Source organism: Oncorhynchus nerka, linkage group LG5 (genome assembly GCF_034236695.1).
Source record: "Oncorhynchus nerka isolate Pitt River linkage group LG5, Oner_Uvic_2.0, whole genome shotgun sequence".
NCBI classification, from domain to species: Eukaryota; Metazoa; Chordata; class Actinopteri; order Salmoniformes; family Salmonidae; genus Oncorhynchus; species Oncorhynchus nerka.
The window spans coordinates 42,700,510-42,714,003 of NC_088400.1; the positions used below are offsets into that span (position 1 = coordinate 42,700,510).

The 13,494-nt window shown below is 42.4% G+C and overlaps 1 protein-coding gene across 4 annotated transcripts in view; it reads right to left on the reverse strand.

Moving 5' to 3' along the window:
- mgat4b (alpha-1,3-mannosyl-glycoprotein 4-beta-N-acetylglucosaminyltransferase B) overlaps nucleotides 1-13,494 on the reverse strand; it is a 229,246-nt gene that overhangs the window by 115,045 nt on the left and 100,707 nt on the right. For all 4 annotated transcript variants that reach the window (XM_029659971.2, XM_029659972.2, XM_029659973.2 and 1 more), the window contains exon 2: nucleotides 4,915-5,094. In XM_029659971.2, the coding sequence (XP_029515831.1) occupies nucleotides 4,915-5,094 (180 nt within the window). The remainder of the gene's footprint in view (nucleotides 1-4,914; nucleotides 5,095-13,494) is intronic.

The following is a 13,494-nucleotide window of genomic DNA, read 5'->3' on the forward strand; positions in this document are numbered from 1 at the left end:
TTTACTTCAGCTTTTATTTATTTCATCACATTCCCAATGGGTCAGAAGTTTGCATACACTCAATTAGTATTTGGTAGCATTTCCTTTAACTTGTGTCAAATGTTTCAGGTAGCCTTCCACAAGCTCCCCACAATAAGTTGGGTGAATAATGGCCCATTCCTCCTGACAGAGCCAGTGTAACTGAGTCAGGTTTGTAAGGCATCCTTGCTTGCACACACTTTTTCATTTCTGCCCATACATGTTCTATGGGATTGAGGTCAGGGCTTTGTGATGGCCACTCCAATACCTTGACTTTGTTGTACTTAAGCCATTTTGTCACAACATTGGAAGAATGCTTGGGGTCACTGTCCATTTGGAAGACCCACTTGTGACCAAGCTTTGACTTCCTGACTGATGTCTTGAGATGTTGCTTCAATATATCCCCATAATTTCCCTACCTACCTCATGACGCCATCTATTTTGTGAAGTGCACCAGTCCCTCCTGCAGCAAAGCACCCCACAACATGATGCTGCCACACCCGTGCTTCACGGTTGGGATGGTGTTCTTCGGTTTGCAAGCCTCCCCCTTTTTCCTCCAAACATAACGATGGTCATTATGGCCAAACAGTTCTATTTTTGTTTCATCAGACCAGAGGACAATTCTCCAAAAATTACGATATTTGTCCCCATGTGCAGTTGCAAACCGTAGTCTGGCTTTTTTATGGTGGTTTTGGAGCAGTGGCTTTTTCCTTGCGGAGCGGCCTTTCAGGTTATGTCGATATACAGTGGGGCAAAAAAGTATTTAGTCAGCCACCAATTGTGCAAGTTCTCCCACTTAAAAATATGAGCGAGGCCTGTAATTTTCATCATAGGTACACTTCAACTATGACAGACAAAATGAGAGAAAAAAATCCAGAAAATCACATTGTAGGATTTTTTATGAATTTATTTGCAAATTATGGTGGAAAAAAAGTATTTGGTCAATAACAAAAGTTTATCTCAATACTTTGTTATATACCCTTTGTTGGCAATGACAGAGGTCAAACGTTTTCTGTAAGTCTTCACAAGGTTTTCACACACTGTTGCTGATATTTTGGCCCATTCCTCCATGCAGATCTCGCTAGAGCAGTGATGTTTTGGGGCTGTTGCTGGGCAACACAGACGTTCAACTCCCTCCAAAGATTTTCTATGGGGTTGAGATCTGGAGACTGGCTAGGCCACTCCAGGACCTTGGAAATGCTTCATACGAAGCCACTCCTTCGTTGCCCGGGCGGTGTGTTTGGAATCATTGTCATGCTGAAAGACCCAGCCACGTTTCATCTTCAATGCCCTTGCTGATGGAAGGAGGTTTTCACTCAAAATCTCACGATACATGGCCCCATTCATTCTTTTCTTTACACGGATCAGTCGTCCTGGTCCCTTTGCAGAAAAACAGCCCCAAAGCATGATGTTTCCACCCCCATGCTTCACAGTAGGTATGGTGTTCTTTGGATGCAACTCAGCATTTTTTGTCCTCCAAACATGACGAGTTGAGTTTTAACCAAAAAGTTATATTTTGGTTTCATCTGACATTCTCCCAATCTTCTTCTGGATCATCCAAATGCTCTCTAGCCAACTTCAGGCGGGCCTGGACATGTACTGGCTTAAGCAGGGGGACACGTCTGGCACTGCAGGATTTGAGTCCCTGGCGGCGTAGTGTGTTACTGATGGTAGGCTTTGTTACTTTGGTCCCAGCTCTCTGCAGGTCATTCACTAGGTCCCCCCGTGTGGTTCTGGGATTTTTGCTCACCGTTCTTGTGATCATTTTGATGCCACGGGGTGAGATCTTGCGTGGAGCCCCAGATCGAGGGAGATTATCAGTGGTCTTGTATGTCTTCCATTTCCTAATAATTGCTCCCACAGTTGATTTCTTCAAACCAAGCTGCTTACCTATTGCAGATTCAGTCTTCCCAGCCTGGTGCAGGTCTAGAATTTTGTTTCTGGTGTCCTTTGACAGCTCTTTGGTCTTGGCCATAGTGGAGTTTGGAGTGTGACTGTTTGAGGTTGTGGACAGGTGTCTTTTATACTGATAACAAGTTCAAACAGGTGCCATTAATACAGGTAACGAGTGGAGGACAGAGGAGCCTCTTAAAGAAGAAGTTACAGGTCTGTGAGAGCCAGAAATCTTGCTTGTTTGTAGGTGACCAAATACTTATTTTCCACCATAATTTGCAAATAAATTCATAAAAAATCCTACAATGTGATTTTCTGGATTTTTTTCTCCATTTTGTCTGTCATAGTTGAAGTGTACCTATGATGAAAATTACAGGCCTCATCTTTTTAAGTGGGAGAACTTGCACAATTGGTGGCTGACTAAATACTTTTTTGCCCCACTGTAGGACTCGTTTTACTGTGGATATAGATACTTTTGTATCTGTTTCCTCCAGCATCTTCACAAGGTCCTTTGCTGTTGTTCTCGGATTGATTTGCACTTTTCGCACCAAAGTACGTTCATCTCTAGGAGACAGAATGCATCTCCTTCCTGAGCAGTATGCTGCGTGGTCCCATGGTGTTTATACTTCCGTACTATTGTTTGTACAGATGAACGTGGTACCTTCAGGCGTTTGGGAATTGCTCCCAAGGATGAACCAGACTTGTGGAGGTCCACAATTTCTGGCTGATTTCTTTTGATTTTCCCATGTGGTCAAGCAAAGAGGCACTGAGTTTGAAGGTAGGCCTTGAAATACATCCACAGGTACATCTCTAATTGACTCAAATGATGTCAATTAGCCTATCAGAAGCTTCTAAAGCCATGACATAATTTTCTGGAATTTTCCAAGCTGTTTAAACGCACAGTCAACTTAATGTACGTAAACTTCTGACCCATTGGAATTGTGATACATTGAATTATAAGTGAATTAATCTGTCTGTAAAAAATTGTTGGAAAAAAGTAGATGTGCTAACCGACTTGCCAAAACTATAGTTCGTTTTAAGAAGAAATATGTGGAGTTGTTGAAAAATTTGTTTTAATGACTCCAACCTAAGTGTATGTAAACGTCCAACTTCAACTATATATATATATATATATATATATATATAGCCAATTTGTCCTCCATTCTCATGTATTAGTTATATCATTACTACCCACAGTACATTACTTAATGATTACAGAGAGGTTCATTTAGAGTGCAACCCATCTTTCTGAATGGTTAGATACTGTTGTGAGGTTCACCCAAATAGTGGCACCCACATATTCTGGACCATCCACCCTTACAGAGAGTTGTAATAGTTTAAAAAACAGTTCTTATACAGTGCCTTCAGAAAGTATTTATACCCCTTGACACATTTTGTTGTGTTACAGACTGAATTAAAAATTAATTAAATATTATTTTCTTCCCCCAGCCATCTACACACACACACCATAATGACAAAGTGAAAACATGTTTTAACATTTGTTGAAAATGAAATACAGAAATCTCATTTACATAAGTATTCACACCCCTTTGCTACGACACTCCAAATTGTGCTCCGGTGCATCCAATTTCCTTTGATCGTCCTTGAGATGTCAATACAATGTTTGGAGTCCACCTGTGGCCAATTCAATTGTTTGGATATGATTTAGGAATAAACACACCTGTCTATACAAGGTCCCACAGTTGACAGTGCATGAGTAGGAACTATACCATGTCCAAGGAACTGTCCTTAGATCTCCGAGATAGAATTGTGATGAGGCATATAGAGCTGGGGAAGGGTGTAAAACTATTTCTAGAGTGTTGAGAGTTTCCAAGAGTACAGTGTTCTCCATCAATGATACACATGTTATTACCCAGACTATGCTTAGAGAAGGCTGTTCGATCAAACTGAGCGACCTGTGCAAGAAGAACCCAATGACCACTCTGACAGAACTACAGTGTTCCTTGGCTGAGACAGGAGAACCTCCCAGAAGGATAACAGTTTCTATAGCACTTCACCAATCTGGCAAGACGGAAGCCACTCCTGAGAAAAAAGGCACATGATAGCATGCCTGGGGTTTGCAAAAAAGGCATGTGAAAGACTAAGAACATAAGGCAAAAGATTTTGTGGTCTGATGAGACAAACATTTTACTCTTTGGCCTCTTTGCAAAGCGCCATGACACACACAGCTCATCACCCATCACCATGGTGTTGGCAGCATCATGCTATGGGGATGCTTTTCAGCGGCGGGGACTGGGAGACTGGTAAGGATAGAGCAAACAATGGAGGGAGGCAAATACAGGCAAATTCTTGATGAGAAGCTGCTTCAGAATGCAAATAACCTTAGACTGGGGTGAAGATTTACATTCCAACAGGACACTGACTCCAAGCATACAGCCAAAGCTATTCTAGAATAGCTTCAGAACAAGAATGTGAAAGTCCTTGTGTGGCCCAGCCAAAGCCCAGACTTGAATCCCATTGAAAATCAGCTGAAAGACTTGAAGAGTGTTGCTCACCACCACTCCTCATCTAACCTAACAGAGCTTGAGAAGATCTGCAAAGAACGGGAGAAGATCCCCAAATCCAGATGTGCAAAGCTGATACAGACATACCAAAAAGACTCACAGCTGTAATCACCACCAAAGTTGCTTCTACAAAGTATTGACTCAAGGATGTAAATACTTATGTAAATGGTATATCTCTGTATTTCATTTAATACATTAGCAGAAATTTCTGAAAACATGTTTTCACTTTGTCAGAAAAAAAACTAATTAATTCATTTTGAATTCAGGCTGTAACACAACAAAATGTGAAATAAGTCAAGGGGTATGAATACTTTCTGAAGGCACTGTAGATGTGGCTTTACAGTTGCTTAAATTGTAACTGATTGTTGTAAAATCTAGCAAACTTATTGACTGATTCATTCTAACTGGTTGTAATTGGTTCTGACTAGTTCTGACTGGTTCTAACTAGTTTTTCCTCCCTCCAGTCTGTTGGTCTAACCGGAAAGGCTGGCCCAGGTGCGGTTGATGTCCCTGAGGGCCTGCTTCTCGGCGATGGCCCTCTTGATCTCTTCCAGCACCAGGTTGAGCTCCTTGGAGCGCTTCAGGTTTTCCTGCTCGGCAGAGTGCAGACGCTCCCTCAGGCCCAGAAACTCCCGCTGGTAAATGTCCACCACATCACCTACAGAGAGAGAGAGAGGAGAGAGGTTTGTGAAAGTCTTAACAGTTATCTTGAGTCTTACTTTCTTCTGTGATTTGCTATTTTGCATAGTATTACATGATTTTAATTGCTTGAAGGGCAACACATTCATTGCTCGTTTCATGCCAATAAAGTATGTTCAAATTTTAATTTGAGAGGGGGAGAGGGAATGATGGCGAGAGGGAGAGAGAGAGAACAAGAAGAAGAAGAGAGAGAGACAGAGAGAGGAAGACATGAGAGCAATAGGAAAGAAAGACCGGACCATTACAGGGGGACACAGGTTGACAAAGTAATTTTACACAAACACATCAACTACACACCATAAACATAAATGTCACCCTAGAGCATCTTGACATGGTTTTTATGAGGTACACAGACAAAACAGATACAGCACATAGGTAGTCCGTCCTTGGTGACTTTACGCAGCATTTAAAAGGAGTGATTTACCGTGGTCAGCGTGGAATACTTTTCAAGTCATTACCCCTCTTAACAACTTGATCAATAGGCACTATGCGCTGGACTGATATGCATCGATCCTAGTGGACGAATCACCTCACTTAACCCAGAGATTGTTGGACCAAATCGACGGTAGCCTGGTCCCAGATCTGTTTGTGCTGTTTTGCCAACTACTATAGACGTACATGTACAGTGGGGCAAAAAAGTATTTAGTCAGCCACCAATTGTGCAAGTTCTCCCACTTAAAAATATGAGAGATGCCTGTAATTTTCATCATAGGTACACTTCAACCATGACAGACAAAATTAGAAAAGAAATCCAGAAAATCACATTGTAGGATTTTTTATTAATTTATTTGCAAATTATGGTGGAAAATAAGAATTTGGTCACCTACAAACAAGCAAGATTTCTAAGAATTACAGGCCTCTCATCTTTTTAAGTGGGAGAACTTGCACAATTGATGGCTGACTAAATACCTTTTGCCCCACTGTATGTTGTAGGGATATTCTGGGAACAACAGAGTCATTTCTATGCGTGTTATAAATCTGCTAGGGACGGGCCAGAGCTGAATCACAAATAGCCCCCTGTTCCCTACATAGTGCACTATATTTGACCAGTGCCTTGCTCAAGGGAACAGGTGCAGATTTCCCCCCCTATTTGGCTCAGGGATTCGAACCAGTCACCGGCCCAACACTCTAACCGCTAGGCTATCTGCCGCCCATTTGGGACAGAGTGCAGGTATTTCCAGGTCACTGACCCTTCTCTAAGCTGCTCTGACTGATATTCCTCCCCGCCTCCATTCCTCCTTTCTTTATCTTCCTTCTTCCTCTTCCCACTGCTCTCCAGTAAAAGAGAAAAACACTGTCCCTGGATTTTGTTTTTCACAGGATTATATTTATACTGACACGCACACACACACTGCGGACCGACTTGCACACATACATACATGCTTTCACACACATTGTAGGCTATGCACATAAGCACATGACAACGCATGGATACACAGTGCAGAACATAATAATACATTTAATTTGTACGGCGCTTTTCATTACAGAGTTCTCTAAGCTCTACCGAGGGGGAAAGAATACATGCACATACACACCTTGGAATGGACACACACACACACACACACACACACACACACACACGGGACAGGCATGTAAACACTTGCATAAGGGCGCACACACACAGTTCTGGACATCGCGTCACATCGAAGCAGGTGGGAGCGAGTTCGGAAAAAAGCTAAATCTCAGGAAACAACATGGGACTCCTGTTTCACTAATGCTATCTGAACCCAAATCCTGGTGTAATCCCTGATAGCACCTAGCCCTGATACACAAAACGTTAGCCTTACAGCAACCCAGGACTAGAGACGGATACATCTGACAGCAGGCACTTTTAATATTGCATAACTGGGAAGGTGGAGAGGTGAAAAGGCACAAGGACAATGCAATATCTACTGAGAGCATCTGGAATAGTTTAACAGAAACCCAACAAGGGAAGCACTTTATAATAACACCTTGTAAACAAACATTTACAATGGATTCGTATAGTGGTTTCCAACCTTTTTCGCTTACTGTACCACCAGCTGAGTCTTGCTCTGTCCGGAGTACCCCTGAAGTACCCCTTCATGTGCATTTTACCAGAAGGTCTTTGGCCACATGGCTTCCCTCAAGAACCCCCAGGGGTCCTAGGGAACCACTGGATTAGTAAATAGTTTATTCAATATTTTATGAATCATTACTCCCAAATTTGTAAATGTTAGGTAAACTAGTTTCGCGCACATTTATAAACAGCTTTTAAAGTATGTAATAATGACTCGGAAGATCGTAGATATTCCAGCAGTACCCGATGCTCCTTAAGGTCTCAAAATGGTCAAGAACCTATCAATGGTTAAACAATAAGCACATAAGACAGAGGATTTTTAAGGAAACATATTGAACATGTTAATCCGAAAAACACACTGTTGTAATAGTGTGAGGTGTAACCTGAGACACGGTACGCCGAGTAAAGTAATGTTTTTGGTTGGAAAAAGGCTAACGTTAGCGTTTGTTGGCAGTGGCTTTTCTACCAAAACCAAAGTGTGGATTGCAGTGACCCTTACAGCAGTCGATAGAGTGCTTAAGAGGAAAGGAAACAAATGTCGGAATTCATAATTCCGCTGAACTATCCCCATTATGTTTTAAGGATTACTACCCTTAAAGGCCCAGTAAAAGTGTTGACAAACAAAGAAATTGTGACAATAGTCTGCGGTTAAAAGACAAGCACTGGAGACTTTAAAGGTGTAATATTTTTTTTTTTTTTTTTTTTTACCTCAATCGCATATCAGTAGGAATGAAAGAATAAGAATCCACTAGAGACAAACTGTCCGGCGAGTGTGTCGGCTACATCTCCCCGTTTTATGATAAGTTCATGTTGGCGAGGTTAACAACAATAGCAAAACATTTTGTATTAAAACGGTTTCTCACGTTCTTGCAACAGTTGTTTTTACGACAGTTTGTTAATAAAATGGTCAAATACATTTCCTTAAACATCCTGTGTTGTGTGCTTATTCGTTTACCATTGATGCAGTATGTTCTAGGAGAGGGGTATTCAACTCTTACGAGGTTCGGAGCCTTTTTTTGGTGTTCTACCTGATAATTCATTGCGCACAGGTCTAAATCAGACCCGGAACCAGGGGGGGGGGGGAGCAGTGGAACTGACTTCAAAGTCCAGAGTTGAATTTGAGGTTTTTAGGCTATTTTGAGACCTTAAAAGGAAAATTCCGCTCAAAAACGATCTTTTGATATCTTTTTTGATCTTTTGACATTTGTTTCATTAGTCCACTGGCGATACAGTCCCGAACTGCATGTGCTTTGATTGAAACAAAACACAGGTATGCCAACGTTTGTTTACACCATCTGCTCTAAAATGCATTCAAATTAATTCAATACACCGTCGGCTACATAACTCAAGAATATCTTGCATACCCCCTTGAAACTGATTGAGATCAAATGGTTGGCATGCAGATGCTGCATGGACGTTTCACGGTAAAACTTCCCGACTGACAGTGAGCGATGGAACGGGGGGGATGTGGGCGGTTACCTCCGGATCCACAGCCACGGCCTTTCAGGAATGGTGTCACACCTTCACACTAAGTCAGACAGACAGACATCCACACCTCCAGAAAGGAAGACGGCACATGCAGGCTCGATTGCTGGGTATTCAGAGAGTGAGAGAGAGAGAAAGAGTGCTGGTGTTTGTGCATATTATGTAAGTGTGTCTGTTGCGTTATTGGTCTGTGGATGCTATGAACCCCTATGCTAGCTCTTATCTTTCCTTACTTACAACTTGCAGTGCGTGTGTCAGCATGCAACTAGACAGAAATGAATTAATGCCTCATTATAATTTTTATTTTTTTAACAACACCAGCAGTTTACAAAGTTGCGGACAGGGAAGAAAGCAGGGATAAAAGTAGAGGTATGAGATGAAAGTGTAGAAGAATGATAGTGTCTTACAGCATGAAGCTAGGGAAACTTTTCACTTCTTGCTGCGGCCCCGGATATGATGAAACACAGGCTCAACAGCCGAGTTTAGCCTCTCTAAAGCATTGATAGCATTAAAGATTGTTGCTGCTGGGGGACAATGTCGACATTTTGCAATACTGTGTTGAGATTCTCTTCTTTTCAAATCAAATCAAATGTTATTAGTTACATGCGCCAAATACAACCCGTGTAGACCTTACAGTGAAATGCTTACTTACAAGCCCCTAACCAACAGTGCAGTTTAAAAAAATACAGGTAAGAATAAGAGATAAAAGTAACAAGTAATTAAAGAGCAACAGTAAAAAAGAACAATACATACAGGGGGGTACCGGCACAGAGTCAATGTGCGGGGGGCACCGGTTAGTTGAGGTAGTATATACATGTAGGTAGAGTTATTAAAGTGACTATGCATGGATGACAACAGAGTGGCAGTGGTGTGGAGGGAGGGGGGGGGGGTGCAATGCAAATAGTCTGGGTAGCCATTTGACTAGATGTTCAGGAGTCTTATGGTTTGGGGGTAGAAGCTGTTCAGAAGCCTCTTGGACCTAGACATGGCGCTCCGGTACCGCTTGCCTTGCGGAAGCAGAGAGAATAGTCCATGACTAGGGTTGTCTTTGACCATTTTTAGGGCCTTCTTCTGACACTGCCTGGTATAGAGGTCCTGGATGGCAGGAAGCTTGGCCCCAGTGATGTACTGGGCCGTTCACACTACCCTCTGAAGTGCCTTGCGGTCAGAGGTGGAGCAGTTGCCATACCAGGCAGTGATGCAACCAGTTAGGATGCTCTCGATGGTGCAGCTGTCCAACCTTTTGAGGATTTGAGGACCGATGCCAAAATTTTTCAGTCTCCTGAGGGAGAATAGGTTTCCTTTTCCCCTCTCCATCGGTGGTCTCCTTTTCCCCTCTCCATCGGTGGTCTCCTTTTCCCCTCTCTATTGGTGGTCTCCTTTTCCCCCTCTTCTCGAGTGTGGCACACCAACAAAGAAACAGCATGCATGGTCACTCAAAGAAGAAGGTCTTGCCCAAATTTTGTATGGTGAAGAAGAGTGAGTACTTGTGTGTGTGTGTCAGCCAGATCCACACCCTGGACCCATGATACCTGGCAGAGAATCATACTCAACTATGAGGGATCCTAAAGGAAGGTGTGTGTGTGTGTGTGTGTGAGAGAGTAAGTTTTCATTTCTTGCGCTAATTCTTACTGATTTTGGGTTGTGTCTGTTGTGTAGATGCAGATACAGACAGATGGAAAGACAGAGGAAGCAAACACACACACACACACACTTGTGCCTGGGTCTACGGTATGTTTATTTTTCCGACACTCATTAGCGAGACACAATAGTTCCCCGGTCACGTCTGCTTGGCTGATCAAAAATGCTACAGCACTTCCCAGACTAAACACACACACGCAACCCCCCCCCGACATACAAACACACACTTTCCCCTTCCTAATGTGGAGTTTTAATTATCATTCTGCAGAATTGCTTATCTCCGGTAGCTTAATTATCTAAATCACTGGACGGTTGTGTATTAACTGATTACAGAGCCCATCTAGATGGGAGGCCGCATGCTGCATTGCTGCAAAACAAAACAAAATTGCATAATGCATAATACATGGCTATGGAATATTGCATTATGAAAAGGGCCAACCTCATCAAGACCTGTTTTGTTTGCTTGTGTATGTGTGAGGGAGAGCGAAAGAGCGAGAAAGTGTGCAAATGCACTATGCGTGTTATTTTGTAGGTGTGTGTCTGCATTATGTTACACATATTATGTGATTGTGTATGTGTGTGCATGCATGTGTCTATGCATATATAAGCTTGTGATTGTGCGTCATTCAAGCAGAGATGATTACTTTCCCAGATCTGATGGTTTTCAGGTCTGGCGCCTTAAAGCAGTGGTTCCCAAACTGTGGGGCGTGAGGGGTCAGAGCATATATACAGTGCATTCAGGGACTTTTTCGACATTTTGTTACGTTACAGCCTTATTCTAAAATTGATTAAATACGTGTTTTTCCTCATCAATCTACACACAATACCCCATAATGACAAAGCAAAAACAGTTTTTTGAATTTTTTGCTAATTTGTAAAAAATTAAATACAGAAATACCCTTTTTATTTTACCCCCTTTTCTCCCCAATTTCATGGTATCCAATTGTTAGTAGTTACTGTCTTATCTCATCGCTACAACCCCCATATGGAGTTTGATTGGAGTCCACCTGTGGTAACTTCAAATGATTGGACATGATTTGGAAAGGCACACACCTGTCTATATAAGGTCCCACAGTTGAAAGTGCATGTCAGAGCAAAAACCAAGCCATGAGGTCGAAGGAATTGTCCGTAGAGTTCTGAGACAGGATTGTGTCGAGGCAATGATCTGGGGAAGGGTACCAAACTTGTCTGCAGTATTGAAGGTCCCCAAGAACACAGTGGCCTCCATCATTCACCAAATAGCTGTGAAGCGGCACTCCCCATCCAATCTGACAGAGCTTGAGAGGATCTGCAGAGAAGAATGGGAGAAGCTCCCTAAATATAGGTGTGCCAAGCTTATAGTACCATACCCAAGAAAACTCGAGGCTGTAAATGCTGCTAAAGGTGCATCAACAAAGTACTGAGTAAAGGGTCTGCATACTTATGTCAATGTGATATTTCAGTTGAGGACAGTTTGTGTCATGAACAGCACCCATAGAAACAGACATGGCACGCACGGGGGTTTGGGAACCCATGCCTTAGAGGATTATGGGAAATAGCTAACCTTTGAACTATAGCTGTGTATGTACGTACGTGGTCTGTGTGTGTGCACGCCTGTGCATGCATTGACTAGAATTTAAAGACCTCGCCAAAAGCCGTCCACAATAGAACCCTATCAGCTAATATGCATACTTTCTTCACCATAGACAATCAATCATTCAAATTATATAATCACTAAGCAAGTGATGTCAGCATCCACATCAGGTCAAATGTGTACATACAATCTACAGCATAGTGCATACAACCCACTACATAGGGGAGTGTCAAGCTTAGGGCAAGATTTCTCTCTCTATTCAACAGATCAGCAATATTCACTGAATACCAAAAATATTTATGAAGACTTGAGACATTTGTCCCGCCTCTTTTCCCATTGGATCCGAGCAGTAAAATCCTCTGAATTCATATGAGGATTGTCCATCAAAACCCAGTAGTTTGCTAGAAGAAAGAAAAACTGAAAACCAGACCAACCGTAAACTACTTAAAACTAGTGAGTACCAGAGGCCACATGTATAGACGTTTGGATTGACACATCATGCCAAGGTAGTGAGAGAGTCACATTTCAGGACATGGAATGTGTAATGTCGAACAGTAACATGAGCCTGGCAGCGATGATGTGCGGTGAGATCGTCGTAGTACTCTACAAATCGGTTTCTCCTGTTCCTGTTGTTCACATTTTTAAAAGGAAAGACAGCAGTTGCTTTTACACACAGACCTATAACTGATGATTTCAAAAAGACGTGGACGAACAGTCATAGCATCGTTGAAAGACCTTGATCATCTGAAAGCTTCGCTATTGACACACCAACAAAGCGACAAACTAAGTCACTATGTACTCAGCCTGATACTCTAATTACACACTAATCCTAGATTAGTGGTCCATAAAACACACATATCAACAAAGACTGATGTCATGTAACCCACTCGGCAAAGGCATAGACCCACCCCAACATGTTCAACTCAGAATAACACTTAACCGAACCCACACAATACTAAACCACCCAAACCCACTAAACTTTGCACTTTCACTCACAAGCGCATACACACGCAAACACACACAATTGGTTATTTTTTCATCATGGGGAACTAACATTGATTTCCATAAAAAAATATTTTTTTGCCTAACCCATTACCCTAATTGTAACCATTAACCTAACTCCTAAACTTAATGGGTAAGTGGGAAATGTCCCCACTAAGGATAATTGTTCTTGTCTAACTATCCTTGTGGGGACTTGAGATTTTAGGTCCCCACAAGGATAGAAGAACCAACCCTCGTGAAAGTCAGGGTATAAATGTATGGTGCAAAGAGTGGGCTTGGACTATGAGAGAGTCTTGTCAAGGCCAATGATAAGGCAAGGGTGGGAGGAAGGGTAAGTGTTTGGTTGCCATTGGAATCTGGTGTCCTGTTGCATATTCCTCAAGTTTCCACACGACATGGTTAAGATCCATCCGAAAAGAGAAATGTGTGTGTGCGTCCCATCCATTTAGACATAGAGAATAGGGCACCAAGTGGCACACACATGGACGGATGCAAGCACACGCACAAACACACACACAAACTCTCCCCCCCTACTCCAAATGGACTTTGTGATTGCACTGCAGTCGCCTGTGGTGTGGTTATACTTCCAGGCATAAGAGAATTAAGAGAATACTGTGTGT